Raw genomic sequence first — 26429 nt, 5'->3', positions numbered from 1 at the left:
TCTTGTTGGCATGCATGGACAGATAACACAGCCCTGCCTGCACCATCAATTCCTCTTACCAGCTAGAATGTCAAACTTGGCATTTTATGAAGCTGTATGTATTCCCAGGTAACCTCTATGTAGTATATATACATACTATTCAACCTACCATAACTATAAAATAAGCTAAATGACAGCTTAAAAAAAATGTGACAAAACACATTTTGAAGTGTAAGCTGAGACTTTTATGAAAACACATGAGGTTCCATCTCTTCCTGATAACACCTGTGCTAACCTTGGGCTTCCCTGATGTAATGGGTTTTTACATATTGTATTTTTCCCTACTATATGATTTGCTACATTTAACAAGTTTAATACTAAGCATCCTACTCTCGCAGTAAGCAGAGATAGGTGCATAAAGCTATCCTAAGGGAATAATCAGCAGAGAGCGAAGCACAGGCACTGAGCAAACTTTAGAGGGCTTTGGACAAGGGCCTGTAGGGGCAGGACAAGGGGAATGGCTTTAACCTGACAGAGGGGAGATTGAGATGAGCTCTTAGGCAGAAGTTCTTCCCTGTGAGGGTGGTGAGGCCCTGGCACAGATTGCCCAGAGAAGCTGTGGCTGCCCCATCCCTGGCAGTGCTCAAGGCCAGGTTGGACACAGGGGCTTGGAGCAACCTGGTCTAGTGGAAGGTGTCCCTCCCTGTGGCAGGGGTTTGGAAACGGATGAGCTTTTAAGGTCCCTTCCAACCCAAACCAGTCTGTGATCCTGTGGTTCTGTGACATGAAGACATTCACTCTGATAATCTCTGCCCAGTTAATCTCTGGAGTGAGTTAGATTGCTGCTGGAAACCTCATCCTGAATACACACTGGAGAAAGGTTTCCCAAAAAGCTAAGTGCTGAATACTCTTCAGATCTATCTCACACTTAGCAGAGACAAACTGAAACAGAGAAAAGGATGGACTATACCCTAAATGAACTAAAAACAGTTACCACTTAGGGAAAAATGACTGGAAAAGAGTACAAAGAGCCACCTCTCCCATGACCAGAAGAAAATGGTATTTCTTGTCATATTAATTTAGTATGATGTGAAATGTGTCTGCAAAAGCTTCCCTCCACTAAAGAAAAAGAAAAAATCAGAAACAGACCTCACAGGAAGGAGCACACAAATACATATATCTGTATTAAATGCAAGATTCGCATCAGCAGCTGGCTGCATTAAAACCAAAAATGAACAAAACTGTCTGTTTAAATACATACATTAATTTTCTTTAGGAATACAATTTTTTCACTCCCAACCTGACTCAAAAAGAGATTCAACTCTAAATCTTGTACTCAAGTTATAATACCCTACTTTTATCTTCCAAAATACTGATGCTCAACTTGGTTAGAAACATATTAATTAGGTTTTTTGATTTCTTTTTATTAGTATGTTACAAGAAGACAGCTTGCCAGCACAGCACCAGGCATTCACAGCTCTGGATTTCACTGTCACCTCAAAAAGCCAACCCTGCTTCATTCCCTCCCTCTACAGGGTTTTACTAGAAGGTTGGAGTCAAGTCCTGGAATTACATTAGCATTAAATATATTTATAAATCTGTATTAAGTAAATGAAATGTTTAATATATATTTTAACAAAGAATCATTTTGGTTATGGATTTTAGTGCAGCAGTTAGACAAAACACTGTCTTTAGCACTTTCTACTGGTGTGCTTACTGACATATATAATACACATTCTTCATGCCTGTAACCTATTTAATAACAGACATTAATTATTTATTAGCCTTCTTTAAACAATTTATAAATGTTATCTTAGCATAAAGCATGACTTGACTAGCCTTTACTTCCACAACAAAGTGTTTTAACTGCTGCATTAAGAAGTAAATCCTACTTATAATGAATTCAACAGTAATACACATTATGTGTACATAAATACAACCAAAGAGTCTATCATACATCTCAGAATTCAGTAATGCACAGCAGACTTCCCAAAAATTTATGTGAATTGGTTACAATGCCACTGTAAGTGAAAACAGAATCATGTTTAGATACAATAAAAGAAGCTTTTTATACCTCTGCCATTCACCTACCAGGTAAATTTAGTTTTTCACCTAACTACCCAGTTTTCTGAGCACAGGAAATGCTATTCAAGCTGTCTGACTCTATACCCCATCACCAACAAACCAAAGGCAAATTTTAATACCAAATTTCCAGCAGCAGCTTGTCCATATGCTAAATCCTTCTGAAAATCCCACTCCCCTGCACATGCTGTTTCAGGTAGGCAGCTAAGATGCCCATTTTTACAACTCACATACATCTCCATTGTTCCAACACTGGACTATGACCAGCTTTCATTTTCCTCCACGCTGTTCGAGATGTCTTTCCTTGCTTCTCTGGGTAGCTTGCCACTAACACAAATAATCTCCAGAGCCAGCAGCTCAGCACCAGGGTGCTCCCATGCAGATTACGCCAGATGCTTTTGAAAAGCCTGCAGGACCACTCTCCTACTTCTCTGATAAGGTTGGAGAGCATTAGAAGTACTCTTCTAAACGAGATCATCTCGGCTGAGGCTGCCTAGGATCTCTTGCATGCTCAAAAGGGAGTGGAAATTTTAGGAAAAGTGTATGTTTTGCCACTCGATTTTAAACATAGATTTTGGAAATAGTACTGTGTGTTAACTGAGTGTCAATCTTCACTTTCAGAGTAGCTGACATTCTATATAATTTTAGTATTAAGATCAGCTATTAGTTTTAGCATGTATAAGGCTTTCTGTGACTCCTCCTGGCACTGCACTGGCTTGCTTTTACTATAAATGTTACTCTTCTCACATGAGAACTGCACTGAATTTAAAGCAAATACTTACAGCACAGCAAAATGCAAGAGATGTTCCTTAATGGCAAGACACAAGGAGCAACACTTGCCTAAGTTTTCAAGTCTGCTGTTTGCACCTCCCTACCCTGGGATTTTCCTCCAACTCAGTAAGTGAGTAATAAACCACAGCTTTCCAACAGTGCTTAAACTCATGTCATCTTTTTGATTAAACTCAGAATTTTCCTTCTAGAAGACATCCTTTCCGAATAACATTATGAGATCAAAAGTAACCTAAGCAAATCGATGGAACATCAAACCCAAGTACCAGTGGTACTGCACCTACCACTTGCGTTGCCCACCTTTGAATGCATGTTCTGTGGGAGAACAACCACCAACTGTGAGTAAGAACACATTAAAACACCAAACTACCCAGATATGAGGAAAAACACAGCATGGCCTCTTAACTCCTTGTTCCCACCAGTATGGATTCATTCAGGAAAGAGACATTGCACCAGGGGAAAATCCAATGCAAAAACAAAGGCTCACAGTGTAAAATTAATTCATGCAGCTCAAAATTATTCACCTATTTTAAGTCAATGAGAAAATATAAATCAAAGCTGCTCGTTGTACATTTGAAAAATGCCTGTCTTAAATAATAAAGTGTTCTTTTCAGACCTAAATTATGCCTTCTATGTGCCATCTCAACACAAAAGCACAAACAGAAAGAAACAAGTTCTTGCCCATATGAAGTTCACAGGGAAGTTGACAAAGGAACTGCTACATAATTTGAATAAAAGAGAAAAGAAGTCTGAAGTTCATAATAAAAGAGACTATTGCTTTGTAAGATATGTGAGGAAAAAGGAAAAGAGCGCAAACATGAGACAATACCCACGTACCACGTAAAGGAAAACATAAGGAAAGTACCACAGGATGACACACAACATCTGTGTGGCATCTGAGATCCTTGGGCTAAGACAACCTAAGCTGGGTGCTGTAGGTACTGAGTGGGAGTTTGAAGAGCAGGTATTGTGATTATAGCAGCAGGAAGAACACAGCAGTAACATCATGACAATGCTGGGGTGCAAGGAATTTCATCACCCCCTACCAACATCTTCTTGTCTCCTTCTACAGAGGCAAATCAAGCAGATGTAGGTATGCAGAGCACACTGGTCTCCCTCCACAGACCATCATACCTTCACAGGCGATGTAATCTTTCTATTGCTTGGTCAACAAGCTAATTCCCCTTGGAATTTGGAGGCATTAAAGAGGTCTTCAGCAACCTTCAGGGTGATGAATACAACGTTCCAGAACTCATTTACGCAGCAGTCTAGACCTTTGAAGAGCAGTCCCTGGAGATATGCAGCACTGACTAGCTTTAAAGATGTCCATATACCACAGGCTGAGAAAGTTGGGGCTGTTCAGCCTGGAGAAGAGAAGCTGCGTGGAGACCTCAGAGCAGCCTTCCAAGTATCTGAAGGGGGCCTACAAGGATGCTGGGGAGGGACTCTTCATCAGGGACTGTAGTGGTCGGACAAGGGTTAATGGGTTTAAACTTAAACAGGGGAAGTTTAGATTAGATATAAGGAAGAAGTTCTTCACAGTGAGGGTGGTGAGGCACTGGAATGGGTTGTCCAAAGAAGTGGTGAATGCTCCAGCCCTGGCAGCGTTGAAGCCAGGTTGGATGAAGCCTTGGGCGATGTGGTTTAGTGCAAGGTGTCCCTGCCCATGGCAAGGGGGTTGGAACTAGATGATTTTAAGGTGCTTTCATACCCTGACTATTCTATGATTCCATGATTCTATAATACAATAGCCATATATCAGGAAAAAGATGCATATATGGGAATAATAACTAACAAGCAAACCTGAGATAAAGATCTGTCAAGTCCAGCATGAAACTCAAGACAACCTCAGCCAAGATCAGCATAGTTAAAAGCTGCTTGTTATTTTGTAATGTGTTCCCCCTGCAGTGACTGTGACCTAAATAATGTCCTTGATTTCCAGATATCTACACTATGGTTCCTCATTGCTCTGTCTCGCCAAAAGAGCTCAAGCCTTGCTGAAATCACAGTAAAAGGTAGAAGGACTGCAACCTAAACCCCAGGGCCCCAAAGAAAATGACAGAGGCTCAAGACCTAAAATGATGTGCCCTTGAAAACAGTGTTCAGGGACAAGAGGCAGGTAAGACTGTGACTGCATCAACTGAGAAACTGCAACAGATGCAGAGATGCACTTGGGAACGCATTTATCTCTACAGCCTTTTCTGATGGATTGTGCAGTCTCTCTTCATCCCTAGAAATGTGGAAATGGGGGGAAAAAAGAATAGCTGGAAATTCGCAAGTCTTGCTAGGATTAAAGTAAAAAAAGTCTGTGGCCCCATGGAGCCTACCTTTATAAAATATTTTTAATGGGAATCCTGCAATTTCCCTAACTCTCTCTGCAATAGCCACAGAACAGAAAGATAACTCTTCATAAAAGATTTTTTTTCCAAAAGTAGCTTGTTACGGGCATCAGCTATTAGACTGGATTTAAGCCCCATGGGAGTATTGGGATTTGATGGTGAGCAAAGTCTGACTGGGCCCCTTTCACCTTCTATTTCTGAGCGTTCTATTACCAAGACCTCCTTATAATCACAAACACCCCCCGCCCATTTTACCAACCAGATCTGTTATGTCCAACAAAGCAAAGAAATGATTTCCTCACAAAGCCCATACCACAAAATCCCCATCTCAATTCATAGTCAGTAAAGGCCCTGCTGGTGCACAGGAAGATAATCCTGGCTGTTATCACCAGGATCACACATTGCGCTGTAGTTTTGGAGGAGTACAATTTGTCGATGCTAGCTAACGGGTGCATAGTACAGCCCAGTTGTTCACCCAGAGGTACAAGGGACTGCTCTGGCTCCATGCAAAGCAGATCCTAAAACTGAGTGATTCCTATCCCTGTTCCTAAAGATCAATCCCAAGACAGCACCCTGTCTGTATCTTGGGTGCTGCTGCTTGCAGTAGAACACAGTGCATACAGACAGTTCACTACCAGACTGTATCCCACCAATCCAAGTGGTCATGTTCCACTTACCCCTACACCCTGCCCAAGTTCAAGGTACTAAGACCATGTTCCCCCACCCCAAAATAAAGGGCAACTCACAGGCCAGCCTGGCTTCATTTCCCGTCTAGACCTGGCATGGACAACAGGGACACATTGCTTCATGAGCACTGGGTGTAGGGCCCCTCTTTTTAGCAGAAAGGGGGTTTCTGTGTTTAGCATTTGCACAAAGCACACTCAAGACCTTCTGGTGGTTTTGCTGTGTTTTGCTCGCCTTTTTATCATAGAATCCCAGGCTGGTTTGGGTTGGAAGGGACCTTAAAGCTCATCTGTTTCCAAACCCCTGCCACGGGCAGGGACACCTTCCACTAGACCAGGTTGCTCCAAGCCCCTGTGTCCAACCTGGCCTTGAGCACTGCGGGGGATGGGCCAGCCACAGCTTCTCTGGGCAACCTGTGCCAGGGCCTCACCACCCTCACAGGAAAGAGCTTCTGCCTGAGATCTCACCTCAGTCTCCCCTCTGCAAGTTTAAAGCCATTCCCCTTGTCGTGTCCCTACATGCCCTTGCCCAAAGCCCCTCTCCAGGTTTCTGGTAGCCCCTTTTGGAGCTGCTCTGAGGTCTCCCCTTAAGGAGCCTTCTCTTCCCCAGGCTGAACCAGACCAGCTCTCTCAGCCTGGCTCCAGAGCAGAGCTGCTCCAGCCCTCGCAGCATCTCTGTGGCCTCCTCTGGACTTTCCTCCAACAGCTCCATGTCCTTCTTGTGTTGTCGCCTCAGAGCTGGATCAGGACTGCAGGGGGGGTCTCCCCAGAGCACAGAGAATTGCCTCCCTCGACCTGCTGCTCGCGCTCTGGGGGTGCAGCCCAGCACACAGAGGGGCTCTGGGCTCAAGTGCACTCTGTAGCCAGGTCATGGGGAGCTTCTCATCACCCAATACCCCCAAGTCCTTCTCCTCAAGGCTGCTCCAACCAGTCCCTCCCCCAGCCTGTGTTTGTGCTGGGGATATCTTTTATGCACCCCTCTGCCAAGTGGTACCAAAGCCAGAGAACCTGCTCCTCATGCCCTGTCCATACATCTTCCTGCTCCACTGGCTTTGTGTTTGCAGTCTGGCAGCCCTGGGGCTTACCCCTGGTTCCATGCTTCCTTATCCCCCATTACAGGTTTTAGACAAGCTGGACATTTTCTTATGATTACTTAAGAACAGTTTTAATCAGCACAACGGCTGCAATATTCCTCAGGAAACCAAACTTTACACTTCATATATTTAATTTTCAAAACAACAACAACAAAAAAAATCATTGTAATATTTTCATTTCATTGGGAGGACCCACTTACTAAAACAGAGAAAACTGTTTTCTCTGAACTCCTCTCTATTCTAGCAATCTTGCCTATTGACTTTAAGAAAAATAAGCCATTGTTTGTTTGTGAAAATCTGACAGCAAATTTAAGAGGCAGGCAATGTTTCTACTCTTTTATGAGTTCAATCACACCTCTCTAGTGACAATTTCATTAAATCATTCAAATATTAGAGTATTTTCATTTTATCTGGAAGCAAAATACAAGAGGTTTTATATTAAACCATAGACAACATTACTGAAGTAATTATAAGGGAATGCAAGATGTAAAGGTTATCTAGAGCCTGAAATTTCTCATCATTTACTTCAGACCAGGATGATCCTTCCTGTTGTTTGGAGACTTCTAAGGGCTTGGGGTTAGGTTTTTTTCACTCCAAAGTCTGCAAAAGAACTTTCTTTAAAACAGTAAAAAAATAAAAGAAAATAAAAGAGACTATATCACCACCTCTCATTTCAAGATGTGTCAAGTCTTTTCCCAAAAAAATGTTTAAAAAGTATGATGTTTTTGCTTCAGAAAGTTACTAATCTCTGTTAGGAGGCTTGATATATCTGCTTTGTTCACATTTGCAGTGTTTAATACACAGCACCAACGCCTAGATGACCTATAAAACTTAGGTGAGTTTGAACATAAAGTGGATGATAACATGCTGAAATGGTATCACCACCCTCAACGTAACACATAAAAAAAACACACAAAACCAACCACCGCACCAAACCCAACCAATCAAAACCTAAAAATCCAATAATTGAATTCTTAAACTAGTTTTTGTCATTTCAATCGCAAACTTCAGCGTTCAGTATGCTACCCTAAACAGAGAACAGGTTCCCTCAATCTTCTGCTGCACGTATTTGTTTAATCCTAAACACAACTTTGCAGAGCCAACTAGCAGCTCTTTAGGCTATTGCTTTTCTCTTTCACATGCATTCTCTCACATTTGCAGATAAGAAGAAAAGAATAGCCCCCCTAAGGTGCTTTTTACACTTCGTTAAAGGTGAACAATGCACAGAAAGTTTCCTATGGATAAGTACAAGCTTACCCATAGAAAGAAGTGCAAACAAACATCAGGACTAACAATTCCAGCCCAGTAAGGTGGAACTGAAGATTAGCAGGAGTCACTTGGCAAGGACTTGTTTTACAAAGCATTCCAGTTCCTCAGACTTCAGTTCACCTTGACCTGCTTGGTACCAGGATGGGTGATGATCTCCCGTTTATGCTACATGGGCTGATGGGTGAGACTGTTGCTTGAATGTGACTGTGCATTTTACATAAATGCATACAGAGACAAAAACGGGTCTATTTTATCTATGTAAAATCTCTGCTGTTTTTCCTCGTGGCCAAGTTGCTGTAGAGCTCTTTTTTGTTGTGCAGGAAAGCAGAGCTTCATTCTTTTTCACTCCCCAGGGCTGCCATGAATACAACAAATGAAATCACATGGACGGTGATCTTGTCAGATCTCATAAGCAAAAAAGCAAGAGCTGGCCTGGTCATTGTTGGTATAGGAGATTTCAAATATAAGCTTGAAACAAAGACTAAGAAACTATTCGTACACCGAGCTGAAGTCACTCAATGCAGCTTCTCTCTAACAATCTTACTTTCCTCCAAGTATTTTACTGTGTTGATTTCATGTTCAACAAGGACCATTGCAAAAGCAAGTTGTACAAATGGCAAAAATAATGAGTCAGCTGCTCAGTTTATTTAGGGTCCCTGCAACTCACACAGCAGTTTAAAATAAGTTGCACAGGAAATTCAGTCAGCAAAATTAAAAAAACCAAAAAAAAACCAAAAAAAACCCAAAAAACAAACAAAAAACAAAAACAAACAAAAACCAAAACCAAACAAACTTACTAGGACTGGATTTGCAAAGAAAAAAAGTCAAGAAGTTTCCAATCAAGATGCAAACAGTGTGATTATACCAGCCTGTGACATAAGTAATGAAGTTTTGACTGTTCTCACCAAATGTTAAGAGGATGAAGACTAGCATTTAGCTAACCTGGCAGCCCGTCTGAAAAACCTAACATAGACCAGACAACACACTTGAGGTGGTAGTGCTGCTCCACAGGTTCTCAGCATCATTAGTCACCTTGGAGCACACAGACTGACAGTGCAAAACAAGAGCAACTTACCTAAAATTACAGCATAGAGACTGTCTGTGCAAAAACACACAAAAATCAGTCAATATTTAGCGGTACAACATAGAACCTCTTCTTTAAAAGGCTCCACAACCTACAGTTTGACAGTTACAAGTTTACAAAAATGTTACAGTTACCAAGCAAAAGATGTCTACAATCCACAAAAAAACCTTGGTGCACATGGATTAAATTGCAACCTCACACAGAGATTTATGTCTGAGGAGGGAGTGGTGACTGCCCAATATCAGGGAGGAGCAGGGGAGTTAGGATTAAATAAATATTAAGAACACAACAAACAAACAAAAAAAACCCCAAACCACTACTATTTTATGTGCCAGATTTAAAGCTTAAGCTTTGCAGATGACTACTGGAAGGCTCCAGGTCCCTAAAGGAATAGTTGGGTGGTGAAGAGCTGCTCTCACGGGTATGTAGAGCTGCTATATTCTTGCCAACACATACTTATATCCAGCTGGTCCTGACTAATAGGCACATCCTGGTGGTTGTTGGCAGCCTTCAAGCAGTTCTAACTTGTGCCATAGACCAGACTGGCAACCAGAGGACTCGAGACAAAGACTCTGCATAGATGGCATGAAGTCGTCTCCCCACTCTGCAGAATTGCATCAGATAGCTAAGTGCACAGGAGTAATGCAATGTAATACATTGCCATATAGAAATAAACATCTTGGAGGAGATCGTGAGAAAAAGGTAATGTGGACAATTTATAACCAACATTAAATGCCACCTGATTCTCATTTTACACTGAGAATAATTTCTACCATCTGCCCCTCTCGCCCCTACCTCCCCGGTCCTACAGAGAAACCTCTGGAGTATTTGCTGGAATCACTGCAGTTCACTGAGGCATACCATAGACTCATGGAATGTGTTGGGTTGGAAGGGACCTTAAAGCTCATCTAGTTCCAACCCACCTGCACAGGCAGGGACACCTTCCGCTAAACCAGGTTGCTCAAAGCACCATTCAAATCTATGTATAACCAAGTATGTTCAACAATAACAACAATATTCTCAAAGAAATATGGAGGAATCATTTGCCTAAAGAATGTATTATTCCAGTGACCTAAACAGAATTACTATTCAGGCATATTATTGTTTCCAGTACAGAAATAGCCCTGCCAAAGCAACAAGATAGCTTTTAATCTTTAGTCTGAAACTTTGTTAAAACAAGGAAAAGAACTGATGATAGTAGGATCTGTGAAATTACAGTTAAACAGGTTAAAGAGGTTCTTAAATGCAAAAGGTCAATGTGAAGTTTTAATATTTCCTTTTACTCACTCATGTAAATATTAATGTAAATTTCCTGGAAGGGTAAGGTTATTCATAAACTTGAAAATGCTGCATATACAAGATGTGCCAGCAAATTCAATATTTGGAATATTCATCAGACTGTGAGCCAGGAAATCAATAAAACATTAACATTACATAACGTTGCATTAACACAACAAAACCGTAATATTAGTAATAAGACAGAGGATTCTGCTTCTTAAAAGATACTTGGAAAAAAGAGGAACAAAGAGAATTTCAGAAACTTTATATTTTGTTGTATAAGTTGCTATTTTGCTATTCTCTGCTCCTTTTAGTTTATTTACTTCTGAGTGGTTTTAAGCAGAATATCAATTACATTCATCTTTTAATACTAAACACCACCTCTTAAAATGAAGGGGAAGACTCAGTGAGGACACAGCTACAGCAGCAGCATCAGTCAGAGAATGGAGCAGTGAGGCTGATTCACATACTTCCGGACTGAAACTTCTCCCCAGTTCTGAAGTGTTCAAATTCCTAGGAATATGTGCAGACAATGTGGCAAGCATGCTCATGAATATATTAACTGACAAGAACCATTGTGTCCCCATCCCTCCCCACCAGTTAATATGTATCAAGGGAAAAACATGTAAAGAGGCTCACATAGCTAAATATCTCAGGGTAAAAGTATCAAGAACCAGGACAGCATAAATTCTTTCCCTTCCCTGCAGAAAGTAAACTACATTTGGGACAAAAGTATTCAAAACATAATAAAAGAGGTGACTCACCCCTACCAACATGCAGCACACACTGGAAGGAGGGGCAAGGATGCAATCCCAACCCTGGTGAAGGCCGGGTGGGAGGAGAACAGCAATTCCTGGCTCCCCACATCATGAAATACCATGTTCCTGCTCACCAGACGTCAATCTGAAATGGTTACTACAACAGTTGTGTAATATACACAGCACTCATGCCCTGAACAATGACCTGGAGCACTTGAAGGTGTTCAGAAAAAGGTAAATGAAATGACCAAACCAAGTGAATGATTGCTCCTGAAGCCTTCAGCAGATGTCCCTCAAGTGGAATGCTCATCTACAAGACTGCTCGCACCTATGGCAGGAACTAGAAGGCCAGGGATATTTTAAATTAGAGTAACAGAATCACAGCATAGTTTGGGCTGGAAGGGAACTTAAAGCTCATCTAGTTCCAATCCTCTGCCATGGGCAGGGACACCTTCCTTTTAGCCAGCAAGATTCCCAGACCCAAGCTGTATTCTTTATTTCTTATTTATTTTTCAAACTTCAGGTGATGTAGCCAGATGACTGAACCCAGAACTAGATGAGCCAGCTTTGGGTTAGTTTGCAAGTAGACACATGCACCTGGCTCAGCTGTTTCTTTTTTGTGAGCAGGCAAGATATTGAAGAATAAGTATGATCCACCTATACTTAACAGCCTTCCACACTCAGAATAAAGAATGGCCTTCAACTATAGAAGAACATGTCAACCATAGGGGAAACAGAGCAACCATGATGCTTTATGACAACCAATCCAGCAAATAATCTACAACGGTATCACACTACATCATTTTGGATGGAAAATTCTTAATACAGTGGAGGAACTGCATCAAGAGAAATGATCTTCCTGAAGCACATAAAACAGTCTTACCATTTTGTAATCACACATCACACTGTGCCATACCACAGTGGAGACACTCCAAAGGGTTCGGATTTTTCAGAACCACCTCAAGTACTTCCCTTCCACAGAGCATCCAACAGAAGGGTAAGATGCTTCTGAGTTGGAGAAATAGAAAAGAAAGAGAATGCCAGTACAAGTGTGACCACCAGCACACACTGTAGTTGAACATCACTTAGATCAATGCCCAGGAGACTGCTGAAATTTACTTTCATTTTACAAACTGCATGACATTAAAAAGATAAAAGGTAACTCTGCCACTAGGAAATACTCATATGCCAACCACTTCAGGCAGTGGCATTCTTGAACTCTATACAAATACAGAATATTAAGAGGCAGAGCATCTGTGGGCTAGAAAACAACAGCTTACTGAAATTGAATGTAAAGTTAAAAAATGTGACTACTACGTAAGGACATATGTCAACATCTTCATGGAAGGAATGTCACAGATTAACTCATGGGCTACATCATGTCACCGAATCTTACGATCTTTTCTAGCAATTTACAGAATTAATTTCTCACTTTCACATGTTGGATGAAGAAAAGAAAAACCCACAGAGAGATGCTAGGAAGCCTCTTATGCTCAACAGTGGGTTGAAGGAGTACCTATGCTCCTATGCTTCCTATGCTCGACAGTGGGTTGAATTGGGTCCAATGAGCACCACAGACTACCCAGACACATCATATATTAGTGTAGAATATATGCATACTCCTTGCAGCCGTAAGACTTTGGAGCAAAGACTGTTCAAACACAACCTCAAATACTTAAAGATGGTTTAAATATTGTTTCAAGAAGTGGAACATCTGGAGCATCTGGCCTGTCCTCTTCACCTTCCACCGCATGCACATTACCTGGTGCCCTGCATTCAATGCATTAACCTTGTCTTTCCCAAAGCACAAGATTCGCTACCCGTTTGATGTACTCTACATCATACAACACATCTTTCACAAAAAACCAAATCAAACCAAACCAAAAAACAAACAAAAAAACCCTCATAGTAGAAGTTAATTATCAGCACACAAAGACATTGCTTTTGCAACACACATACAAAGGAATCAGCTAGAAGAGGACCACCAGGTGAGGGAACAGAACAGCACCACATACTTCACCCTGTTTTTCATACTGCTGACAGAATTTCCCCAAGGAAATCAGACTGTGAGGTTCTCTCACCAACAGAAGGTGCTTCTCAGGACTCCAACCACAGTATGCTGCGCGGCCAAATCTGTAAGTACAATCATTCACTAGATGAAGTCAATAGAGCTGGGGAAAAAAAAAAGGCAGGAAAAAAATAAAAAGGCAAACAAAAGAGGATAAACCTTTGAGGCACAAAAGCTTCTTTAGGTCACTTGGGCTGCCAAATGGGAAGAAAAAAGTCTCCTGTCTTTTTTCTATAAGCCTGTGTCAATTGCCACTGGTCTACCCAAGAAGACACACTGATGGAAGCTTTTTGGAGGAATTAGAAGCTTGTTTTATCAGAGAAGCATTAGGGCAGTTGTAAATTCCTAGGCAGGAAAAAAATATTACATCTATAGACAGCTTTTGTTGTTTTCAGATGCCTTCATTCAAACTGCTCTACACAAATACTTTGCTTTAAGAAGTTTGGTTGTTAGGTACTCCTGTCATTGCTTCCAAAGAGAAGTATATGCCAGATGGTTGAATACAAAGCCAGCCTTGGTCAGGTAAATGCAGTTATTACACAACAGACCATAGGCAGGCCATAGGTAGGACACAGTAAGTTTCATGGTTCCAGACATGACAATAGTGTAACAGTAACACTGAATAAGCTTCAAGTGGATCAAGAGTGCAGTTAGTCTATTAACACTGAAAGTGCCTCCTCTAATTTTAGTCCGTATTTGAATCAAAATGGTTTGTTCTTTGGTTTTTTGTTTGTTTGGGCTTTTTTTAATCAATCTGCTTTCATGACTCAATACATGCAGGTGATGCCCAGTTGCCTGTTCTAAGATAATAACCCTGCCATCCAAGCTTAAATACACACATAGCCCTATGCATACAAACAGACACAAAACACATGCAATGCAGTATGGAAAATTTTTAAGTTGGAAGAATGCAATGGTCATCTTTCTTGAGTTATGTTAATTCTTTAAATATGCTATTGAACTGGAAAACCAGAAATTCAAAGAAAGTTGTGGGCATGCTAAAAAGTAACTGTCTCAGAACTGGCTTTAAGGTCAGCTAGAATTGTAACTGAATGACAAAGGCGAAAAGAATATAAAAACATTACCACTTTGATGCTGTACAGTACACAGCAACTACTTTACTAAATTACACCATTGGTCTCTTTAGTTTCTTGTTTTCCTTTACAGCCCCACTGGAGCGCTTCAAAACAAGGTGTTAGAAAGCCTGAGGCATATATGACACTGGCGATTTTACTCCATTAGTTTTCCACTTGTATCCAGAATTAGTGGGAATTTCCAGTGTTTGTGCTGAACAGAAGAGCATGCTAACGTAAGTACACAACCCTTTATAGATGCAAAGCTCTTCCCTCTATAATACACTATACCAGGGAGCCCCTCTAATTATGTTTTAACCATTGAATATATACACTTTGCAAAGAAAAGTTAAACAGAAACTAATACCAGAACACTTTCATAAGTTTTACTTGTGTAAAGTTTTCCCTTGGGCTGCACTTCTATCACCCATAGTTTTGCTTTAGCAGGAAGCCTCTTTTCATGATCTTCTCAATGATTGCTCAATTCAGTTATATTATCCTACAGGAAACCTTCCACTGTCTATTACGCTTTTTTTTCCTTCAGATGTGTAAACCCAGATGGAATTGGAGACTGACACCAAACTTTTTTTTTTTTCACTCCAATTGTGAATAATTAACTACAGTCTTACAGGACTACTTTGGGAATATTGGGAAAGACTTATAAGTAACTTCTTCAACTACTAGAATTAATACAAACACACTTGCGTAAAGTACTCCAGCCTGATTTTGGTTTTAATCATATACGTAACATGTCCTGCAAAATCATTCAAAGTAATTTTTTCATTCTCTTCATACTCTTTATAGGTTCCCCAACTACAGCTAGACAAGTTATTTAAGTCTTGCATCTTCAAAGCGTAAGATACAGCTTTCTTTGTGGTTTACTGCATTATAGTCTCTCATTTTATTTCTAAAAATGTTTTTAAAACATAACAAGGTTTGCAGTTACACATGTCTACAGATACTGGTCTCGTAAGAGTAAACATTTTTCTTTTATAAAGAATTAGATGTACAGATAGTAAAATTAGAAGTGGCACTGGACTTGAGGAACTGCAGAAGTCAGAAACACCAATGTGCTGTACCTTTTTGCTTGTCAAGCATATACCCATTACTAGAGGCGTATTTCCTTATTTCTCACACTGCTCTTCATCTTCTGATCGAAAGCTCTCCTTTATCTTTTATAGCTTTGTATTTTTTTTTAATGTACTGTCCTTTGTGCAAGCTCTAGATGGTTTTTTGTTGATCTAGGTGATGATTTGTTGATCATGTACTTTTCTTGCACCAATGCAGAATAATCAACTTCCATTTATATTGTTTTACAACATGCATATAAATACAAAGGAAAACCAAACTTACTTCCTCAGGTCCGTATATATGTCTTTAAGTTTTTAAAACATCCTCTCCGTGTGTAATACTCTATAAATATTTTATTAATGCTGGCATCATCACAGAAGTATTTTTGACTTACACCACCTCAATTCAAAGGCTGACCTCAAGGAGTAACCAGAACCTTCCAAGACTGGTCCCCATTCTTTGAAGGTTAGATGGGAAGGGAAGAAAGTAAATAAAACATTTAGCATGGAGAAAGCAAAGGGGATTTGGTTTATCAAGTCTTGTTATTGCAATTACAAGTATTTGATAAAACACCACAACTTACACAGTAGGAGCATCAGGTGGGATCCTTACTTCCACCCTCATAAATCATGGAATATTTATGACACAGTCCTACAGCCTGTCAGCCACATGATCCATTTTGTCCTGAGACTGTCGAGAACATGTTTATTAAGGACTTGTAGTTCCATTTCCATTAATTATTTTCTTGAGAAGGCACAGCCCTTTCCAGGGAAAGGCCAACATGATAACATGGGCAACCTCAGGTTGCCACTGATGTTGCTGTCGGGGTTTTTTTTAAGTTTTAAAAAAGTTTCCAAAACTAACACTGCCACTTTTCTGTAAGTATTAAGTTGATTACCACTGGAATCTATATATACTGATAAATTATTATTATTGACAATTTATTGCTTCAGTATTTTCAAAACACTGGCTTGTTTCTAGAAAAAACATAAGGGTTTGTTTTTGTTTTAAGGTGAAATCTCCCCCAAAAGCCAGAGCCATTACAAATAAAATGGAAGTCATTATGTACCTTTGTACATTCAACTCTTCTTCATGGCTGAGACTCCCACTTTCAAAGACAGTCTTTTATTTAGGAGATAAGAAAGAAACAAGATATCCAAGCCTAAGTAGCAGACCATTACTTTCATTGCCAATTTAGGCTTGATCAATCCCCACCACAAGTTTGGGGATAAATTCAAGGGGTTTACTTCAACTATAACCATACAAACCTAGCAAAAAGTATTGGATAAATCATATTCAGCTCCCAGTTAAATGCTTCTAAGTCAACAACTGACCTTCATACTGAAACACAAGCCCAGAGGCAGACTGTAAAGCCTAACAAGGATGGGATCAAGCAGCCTATGAATGCAATGCCAAGAGGCACTGAGGACCTTGACAACCCACACCATCCACAAACACTGACGATAAACTGTACCTGACAACAGAAGTGTAAAAATCTGGATTTCAGAAATAACAAATTGGTAATTTCCCAATTGATATTTGCACAGGAAATAAAGTGCCGAAAAAGCCTACTCCCAATACACTTAGAAGAAGGAAATCCAGCCAGTCACTCCTCTTTCATGGGTGGGTTGGACTTAAAACTAAAACCTTAAGACTCCAATACACTTGCCCAAAGGACTGCAATCATTTTGAAAAGCCTAGAGAAAAGAAATGGCTAACATAAATTATATTAATTTATATTTTGGCTCTTTTATGACAAATTATATTCCCCCCCCACACTAGGGGGGGAAAAAAGATCAAAAAAAAAATCCAAGATGTGGATGTCAAAACTGCATGGAAGCTGGGGTCTGGAGGAGCCAAAGGCTCATACACAAGAGGTTCCAGTCATTCTGGGCTCAGGGAACTAAGGTGCAGAGAGAAAAGGAAAAGAAAGGCCCTCAGAGGGGCCTCCTAAAGAGTGTCCATTCTAAGGAGGCACTTTGGAGAGCATGCAGTTAAAAGTTTGTCAAGCTGGCATAGTAGATGTTCAACCACTTTCTGAGAAAAAACCAAAACAAAAAGAAGTAGTTGAACTTCCTTAGCTCTTCAGGTTAAACCCTCATTCACAACACAGTGTAAAATGAAGCTCTCCTGCTAAACAGAAAAGCAAACAAGATACAGGCAAGCAGAAATGAGCTGTCCAACTGCCCAAGCACTCACATGGTGAGCAGGAATCAACATTTCGGCCTGTTACCCTGGGTTCAGCTGCAGAAGTTATTTTTCTCCTTCTTAGTAGCTAGTGCAGTGCTGCGCTTTCGACGTTAGCCTGAGAACAATGCTGATAACACACCAATGTTTTCAGTTGTTGCAAAGTAATGCTTGTCCTGATCAAGGACTTTTTTGGTCTCATGCTCTTCCAGTGAGGAGGGGCACAGGAAGCCGGGAGGAAGCAGAGACAGGACACCTGACCCAAACTGGCCAAAGGGGTACTCCATACCACAGCACGTCATGCCCAGTATATAGACTGGGAGATCACTGCTTGGGTCAGGCTGGGCATCAGTCAGTGGATGGTGAGTAATTGTATTGTGCATCGCTTGTGGTTATCGTTTTCTTTTCCTTTTCCCCTTTTAGTTTTATATCCTCTCCCCTTGTTATTTCCCTTCTCATTATCATTATTACTGGTAGCAGTAGTGGTTTGTATTATACCGTTGTTACTCGGCTGCTCTTATCTCAACCCGGGGGGGTACATTTTTTCGATTCTCCTCCCCATCCCTCCAGGAGCGGGGGGAGAGGAAAGAAGTGGGGCAGTGAGTGAGCGGCTGCGTGGTTCTGACTTACCGGCTGGGCTTAAACCAGGACACCTGTTTACACATATTACATTAGTCTGGTATTGGAGAAAACCAAAGTAAACCAAAACAAAACAAGAAGAAACAAAATAAAAAGAAACCTAAAAGTCTTAGCATGCCACAGTAAGTATACAATAAAAATATTAAAAAGGGTAATTTAATCCAGACATCAGCTTAACTTTCAAAAAATATATGGAAAACAATTCCAAAACCAAATTATAAACACCTTCAGAATACAAAGAGAAAAAAGAGCCAACATTACCTGTCAAGAAAAAAAATGTTTCAGCTCAGTTTGGTTTACCTGAAAGGGCAACTGCACAGTGGATAAGGAGGAACTTACTCCTTAACAGTAATACTGAATTTAAGATGCAAGAGTTTTTATTTTAGCCTACTACCTGACATCTATGTATGCAAAAAGTCTTCATGAAATGAAAAAATGGTGTGCAATCACATGAAAAAAATAATGGAAGTGTCTTGATCAGTATGTTTCTACAAATGATCAAATATTTCAAGAAAACTCCTGCTATCCTAAGCCAATTCCATTAAAAGACTTTCATTAATAAGTTGTATGTAAAAATACAAAAGTGTACAAGATAAGTTAGGAAAGATTATATGCCTTTTCGGGGACATGAACAGAATAAGGAAAGTTAATAAGAGAAAATTCAATAAGACAAATGTAGAGTACTACGCTCAGGAGTAAGAAATCAAATACACAAATATAAAACGGGGAATAATTGGCTAGGCAGAAGTATTGTAAAGAGAACCTGGAGGGCATGTGCACTGCAAAACTGATTATTTAAAAAACATTAAAAAACAAAAAAAGAAAAAACGCAAAAAAGAAAAAAACAAACACCAACAGCCACAAAAAAATACACAAGTGTTCCACGAGTATCAACAGCAATGTTTTATATAAAGAGCCCAAGTAGGATACATTATCTCAAAATAGGTAATTATTTCACTTCTCCAGGTTGAACAAGCCCAGCTTTCTCAGCCTGTTTCTGTGAAAGCAAATAGCTGAAGCAACCTTTAGAAATGTAGCTTTTTTGAGACTGCTGGGGTTTTTTTCCATATTCTTGACATTGGAAAATGAGCTCAAAAGCTATCCAGGGTAGTCGGTTGCATACTTACATACAGCACAACCTTGCAAGCCTGCTTCCCTTAGGGAAGGAGACTACAAATACACAATTGTATGATTCAGGGTGGTGTAACTGGGTAGAGCCGCTTCATGATGACCGCTCCATGAACCCTCAGGGTGCAGAAAAGGGCACAGCCCACTGTGATACTCTGCTAGCACAACTTCTCAAAACAGTTGCTTTTTAGACTCTTCCGCAAAATCTTCTTTGGACACCAGCAAGAATACCAGTTAAGATGATGGGTTTTCTCCATGAATATGCAGTAGCCACACTTCAAGGCTTCCCAGCCATGTTGGCTGGACTTAGGGCCACACTTGGTTTCTGGGTTGCTGGTGTACACACAGGACACAGAGGAGTGCTGATCCAGGCTGAATCAAAGCTTAAGTGTTTTTTTCTGGTGTCTGCTCAACTGAGCCACAGACCCCACAGTCTACATGGTTTGGGTAGCGGTCAAGTAATACGCAACTGTTGTATCATCTACTAAGAGAACATCTTACTCAGATAGCAAAAGGGTATATCTTATAACAGTCTTCCAATACCTCAAGGGGGCTACAAGAAACCTGGAGAGGGGCTTTGGACAAGAGCCTGTAGGGACACAACAAGGGGGAATGGCTTTGACTTGACAGAGGGGAGACTGAGATGAGCTCTTAGGCAGAAGTTCTTCCCTGTGAGGGTGCTGAGGCCCTGGCACAGGTTGCCCAGAGGAGCTGTGGCTGCCCCATCCCTGGCAGTGTTCAAGGCCAGGCTGGACACAGGAGCTCCGAGCAACCTGGCTTAGTGGAAGGTGTCCCTGTCCATGGCAGGGGGCTGGAACTGAATGAGCTTTAAGGTTCCTTCCAGCCAAAACCAGTCTGGGATTCTGTGATTCTATGAAACACCAAAGCATGACCTCAAGAAGATAGGTGTCAAAGACTCTGTGGAGGGGATGAATCATTTTCTGCTCCTCATCTTCCGGGAGCCTGATGTGATAAAACGGCACCTCAACCTTAGAATCAGTGGCAAAAGAGACAGTGGAAGTTGTATGGACACACCAGTGGTTTATGCAATGCTCAGAAAAAAAAAAAAAGTCAGGGCTACACAGCTCAGATTGGGCACCCAGTAATCAGCAAATATTTTTGCCTTTCACCTTTCTGGTACCTTACTGCCATTTCTAGAACTGTCAGGCAGGCAGGAGTGGCTGATGCATATTTTTCAAGGTTTGTAAAACCAAACAACATATTCTTCCTCCAGGAACAGCTGCATTATGAAACAGGGAATCAGCCATAAGGCATATACCGCATGACAGCAAAATAGCAAATTATCAAATAGCTGCTCATTATGAAAACAATGCTCTAGTCTGCACAATAAAAACCCCAAGTTTTTCCAGAGGAAAAAAAAGAAAGAAAGAAAAAAAAAAAAAAAAGAAATCAGTGAACATGCAAATAAGGACAAAGAACGACACTTGGTATACATCCATGTTTTCCAAGTTAACAGCACTTTATTGAGAATTCAAGTAGAGCACCCAACCATTGCACTCAGACATATACCAACACACTATTCCAGATGCTTTTGAATGGCAAATCCTACCTTTCCCTGCCAAAGCTTTGACATCTCCTCTGACTTACAATTCTTAGGACTACCATACACCTCTCTGTCATTTCAGCCATGTCAGTATTTCACACGTGTTTGTAGGTTTTATCTCAAAGATATTTTGTCTCTTGGCCTCACAAGTACTTACTGGCAGCCAAGGAATGGTCATTTTCTAGTACCTGGAGGGACAGTATGTTCTTCCTAACATAACAAAAACCTTCCACTTCCTGACCCATCCCCTTGAAGGCACCTCTGTCTTTGCTCTGCTCTCTGCTTTGCAACAGGTCTATTTTCCTTGTCAAGATGCACCAGATCCCACCCAGACCTCCAATGCTAATGCCAGCCCCTTAGAGAGCAATTCTTTGTCTTCTCTCTCTAGACAGCCACTTCAACCCCTCCTCCTCCATCCTCCCTCAAGAGCCAATCCCAGTTATGTCTAGTCCTCGCATCTCAGGGCTGCAGGCTCCAACTCCTCAAATTCACACATTCCTTCCCATCACTGACCAATCCCACTTTCCCTCCCCAAGCTGCCCTTTGACTCCAGTATCTGCTGCACTCCCAGCATAGGTGAAATATCCAGCGATTACAGTTAGTAAACCCTTAGCATATGCAAATTGATCTTTTTGAAAAGGCTTGTATCCCAGCTAAATTCAGATACTTTGTCGTGCAAACGGAAAAAGACACATCCCTGGAATAAAATCTCTCATCCTTTTCAACCAGATTCCAAGTGTTTTGAAAGGGAGGGGCACTACTGGTCTTCCACGATGGAAGCTGTGAGAACTTTTAAAACACTGGAAAACACACCTTTTTCTTTGCCCAATTTGCAAATCAAGTCAAAACATTTCAACTGAACTTTTACACACAAAGAAATTAAATAAATCAGCATAAGGCTTACATATGCCATTGTAAATTTTCCACTTAGGTTTGGCAAAGTTATGAAAATCTTGTTTGGCTACTTTACACTTGTGACATCATATGTCTGCAATTTAAGCAAAATGAATTATTAATGTATACTGGTTTCTATTAACTACTGTCTCCTCCAGCAAGATTTAATTATCTCTTAGCCAAGCCTGAACCATGTTCACTGTAGTCAAGAGTGCATCTCCTGTACCCAGTGGGTCTGAACAGGCTCCAGAAGTTCTTACTCTTCAGCACCAGAAATGTGCTCGGCACTACAGAGCCCACGAAGGTTGGGATCTGACACCCTGTAATGTTCATCATTAACAAAAAGCACAGGGGGGAACAAACCAAACCTTTTGCAAGCAGAAAAACTGTACAGAGGAAGCAATGCAGAAACCGATCATATTTTTTTTTTCCCCTAGGTTCTTGTCAGTCCAATGAGGTACTTGGATGTGCTTAGATTGATGGTAACACCATTTCTGTATGAGTGCACCCTCAGCAAGTTTGCTGGCTAGACCCAGCTGTGTGGTGTGGTCAACACACTGGAGAGAAGGGATGGGATCTGAGGGACCTGGACAGGCTGGAGCCGATAGGACCTTGTGAACCTCATGGAGTTGAACAAAGCCAAGTCAAGGTGCTGCGCATGGCTCAGGGCAGTCCCAAGCACAACCACAGGCTGGGGGAGACTGGATGGAGCAGCTCTGGGGAGAAGACTTGGGGGTGTTGAGTGACAAGAAGCTTCCCATGACCCAGACCCAGCTTCAGTGTGCACTTGAGCCCAGAGCCCCTCTGTGTGCTGGGCTGCACCCCCAGAGCGCGAGCAGCAGGTCGAGGGAGGCAATTCTCTGTGCTCTGGGGAGACCCCCCTTGCAGTCCTGATCCAGCTCTGGGGCAACAACACAAGAGGGACGTGGAGCTGTTGGAGCAAGTCCAGGAGGCTGCGGGGATACTGTGAGGGCTGGAGCAGCTCTGCTCTGGAGACAGGCTGAGAGAGCTGGGCTTTATGTTCTTTATATTTTTCTAAAATGAAAAAGGTGTCATTTTCATACTCACGGACCAGTTCACCTGCAACTTTTACACATTTGACCTGATGGGTGAAATCCATGTACAAATGTCGCATCTAAATTTTCTAAAACAGGCCAGATTAAACTCACAATTTTGTTTTCAGAGGGGAAAGAGGAGGTCAATTTATATCCTTCACCACCTGAAACTTGAAAAGCTAGCTCACCATTTCCCAGGGACGAGCAGTAAATTTATCATTGAAGACAACTAATTTTAATCTGTGTCTTATTTTTATGTAGCTTAGAAACATTACAGCAGAAATAGGTAGCCTAATTCATGCGATACCGTCTTTCCAAATTTGAAGGGGAAAAAAAGCAAGCCATCAAAAAAAACCCACAAATCACATACAAAACCCCATAAGAAGAAAAAACAAGAAAAATAGGAAAAAAAGCCCACTATCTCTAGAAATCCACAAATCCTCAAAAGCCCTCAGAAATCTGAGTTTTCCTACACAGCAGCAGAATCAAATGAGGAAAGCATTGGTGGTTTTTTCTCTATTTACAGAAAAGCATACTGGCATCAACAAGAAAATGACAAAAGTTTTGTCAATTTACTCCGCTTTCCCATTTGGCAAGAGTGATTGATCAAGGCAGGCACTCACACCACTCATGTAAAGGAGGCCTGCATCTGAACAGCCAACCACCCAAACCAGACTTGAGAAGAAACAACAAAGGAGACATCTTTCTTCTTCAAAGCAGCAGCAACATGGAGAAGAAAAATGCCCAACCAACTGGCCAAGATCAGACTTTAGGAGACATTTACAACCAGAGCCATGCAAAAAAATGGAACAAGAATAACACAACAGCAGCTATCAAGTGTTGTCACTTTCTCCACATCCTTTCCCACACCGACCTGAAAAACAATCAATAACCAACTCTCATGCTTGCTTCTATGTTCTTATGCATGCTCTTGTATGGACATAAAATGCAGGCTCTAGCCACTCAGTTAGTTTTTGAACAAAACCCACATGCCTGGGTCTGAGACCCAACAAGGTAAGGGCATCGTGGGAAAAAAGACTACTCTAGAAGACTACTGAAAGATCAAGACAACTGAGCATAAAATATGTCATCCCTTCAGAATTCAGTTTTTCTTGTATGTTCTTTTTAACTACTTTTATACACCTACTTTCTAACCTAAAACATTATTTATCTTTTGAGACAGAGTTCCATTTGCAAATAGAATCAGAATTGTTTAGGTTGGAAAAGAATTCTAGGATCATTGAGTCCAACCATTAACCTACTCTCAACAATGCCTATGCAAGTCCTGCTTGAAAAACTATGTAAAATTTGTACAGTCTGTCCTTACTTCTCCCAGATTAAAAACTTAGTTTCACCATTCAGTGAAATGTCAACAGGCCAAAGCTCCTTATCTGAATTAATCCAATTTTAAGGAGTAAGGAAAAAATAAAAACATTTTAAAAATGCTTAAAAAAAAAGCTGCTGCTTAATACAACTTTCCTCTTCCTACCCTTTACGTGACAGGGATGGCCTGAACTCAAAATTAAGTAACATCTGTTCCAGAACAGGAGGAAAGGGCACAACACTAGAGATTTTTCTCTCTTCACCTTCTTCACATCTCACAGTTAATGTGTGCCTTCATTTTCAGCATTGTACTTACCTGTGCTCTACTGTACTTCTCTGACATAAAACTAGGTATTGTTTTTTTCCCCTGAATTCATCTATCTACACTTCACTCGAGTTGTTAAGCTATGTAATACAGACAATTTACCCCAAAGGTCAGGCAGGCGGGACAAAGAGAAAGACCATAACACGAATGCCATCCTTGGAACTGAGAATTTGCCAAGGGCTACTGTAAATGACTTGCAAAACTTGTTAATTTTAATAGAAATTACATAACCTCAAAGGACATAAATATTAAAGGCAGCATATAGCAAGATACCACACTGCAAACGTATTTGGCACAGGATCAGTCTGTAAAATATATCCCATCCTTGATTACAAACAACATCTGAACAACACACATCTTTTCCACACTTGATAAATACTCTTTTCACACCCTAGTCTTGTCACTGGCACACATCCCCATGGGAAAGAAACATGTTCCATATAATTAGGCCGTCCAAACCCGAGGTAGTGGATTTTTATTAATTATTTGGGGGGTGGGGGTGTTATTTTATTTCCTTAATTATTACAAATGTATTTCGGAGCTCAGTTGCTGGCGACAAATTTTAGATATTTAAAACCTTCAGGAGTCACAACAGAGTTAAGTTACATCTTCTGTTCTAAAATTTCAAAATTAAGCACAATTACAACTCCACTCTCGTTGATTAAGTACTTAATGTATCAGTCAAACATATATATTTTTCTCCACGTTTTTCAAATTAATACCACCTCACGCAGAAGTTAGAGCTGTATTTTTGTGGGCATATTTAATTCAACGGCAACTTTTCTGAGCAGAACAAGAACTTGTGCATCACCTTGGGAGAAGCATTGCACAGCTGTAAAACAATGTCACAGGAAAGAGAAAGGAAAATGTAATCACAGCTTTTTGGATGTCAGAAGGAAAGCATAGGAAAACGGCAATGATGTGATCCTATTTACTAAGAAGAAACTTTAAAAGATGTAATGGGAAAAAAAAATACTCTGGAATGTAGTTTATCATGGCATTCCACACCATAAACCAAGGCTTTAGGCTCTTCTATTTTTCATTAAAGGAAAGGACGGCTAGGGAGGGGGGAGATAAGAGAGGAAGAGGGTGTTTCTAAATTCCCAGTTACGTTTGTCCATCAGTAGATGCTACAAGATCTGTTGAGTCCGTGATTTAAGAACAAACCAGTGTTTTGCACAGAATAACCTATACTCGAGGAATTCACATTTCCAGCTGTTTGTTATAATGAGTGGGAGACAAAGTGTATTTAAATCGAACAGCACCATCTAGCAGGCCCCCCGTAACTTTACTAAGGAGGGCAGCTGCTGCTTGGCAGTAGGTCAGTTTGGCAGGCTTGCCCTGAAAATTATTAAGCATTTTCATTCCGCATGAAGTATGACGTGCTTTATGGCGCCAAGGACCAAGAAGAAAAATCAGCTACGACGAAGTAAGACCAAAGCCAGTTTAAAGTTTCAGCCCTGGGACCTCAGCACAGTTTGTGTGGCTCGCGTTAGGAGTTTTTGCCAAGCAAAATTAAAATAACATGGTCTTCATCTGATTCAACACACAGCAGCCCTATGGATTCGCCTTACCTAGTCCCACAGTGCGATCCCATCCTGCCCTTCAGGATCTTACCAAGTGTACTGACAAACACATGCAACTATGCAGCAATTATGCAGCACTGGAAAATGGCTTCAATCCATAATTTCGTCAAACCAAATAAAAAATGTTTCCCCTAGCCACTTCAACAATGATTTCTAGAATT

The 26429-nt window shown here is 40.8% G+C and overlaps 1 protein-coding gene across 1 annotated transcript in view; it reads right to left on the bottom strand.

Moving 5' to 3' along the window:
- The window catches only part of SSBP2 (single-stranded DNA binding protein 2), a 163861-nt gene extending 137814 nt beyond the window's left edge, over positions 1 to 26047 (bottom strand). The window contains exon 1 of the mRNA XM_010020479.1: positions 25890 to 26047. Coding sequence (XP_010018781.1) covers positions 25890 to 26047 — 158 coding nt within the window. The remainder of the gene's footprint in view (positions 1 to 25889) is intronic.
- Positions 26048 to 26429: the final 382 nt, after the last annotated feature.

Source organism: Nestor notabilis, unplaced genomic scaffold (assembly GCF_000696875.1).
Source record: "Nestor notabilis isolate BGI_N333 unplaced genomic scaffold, ASM69687v1 scaffold9888, whole genome shotgun sequence".
Classification (NCBI taxonomy): Eukaryota; Metazoa; Chordata; class Aves; order Psittaciformes; family Psittacidae; genus Nestor; species Nestor notabilis.
This window is presented reverse-complemented; position numbering and strand designations above follow the sequence as displayed.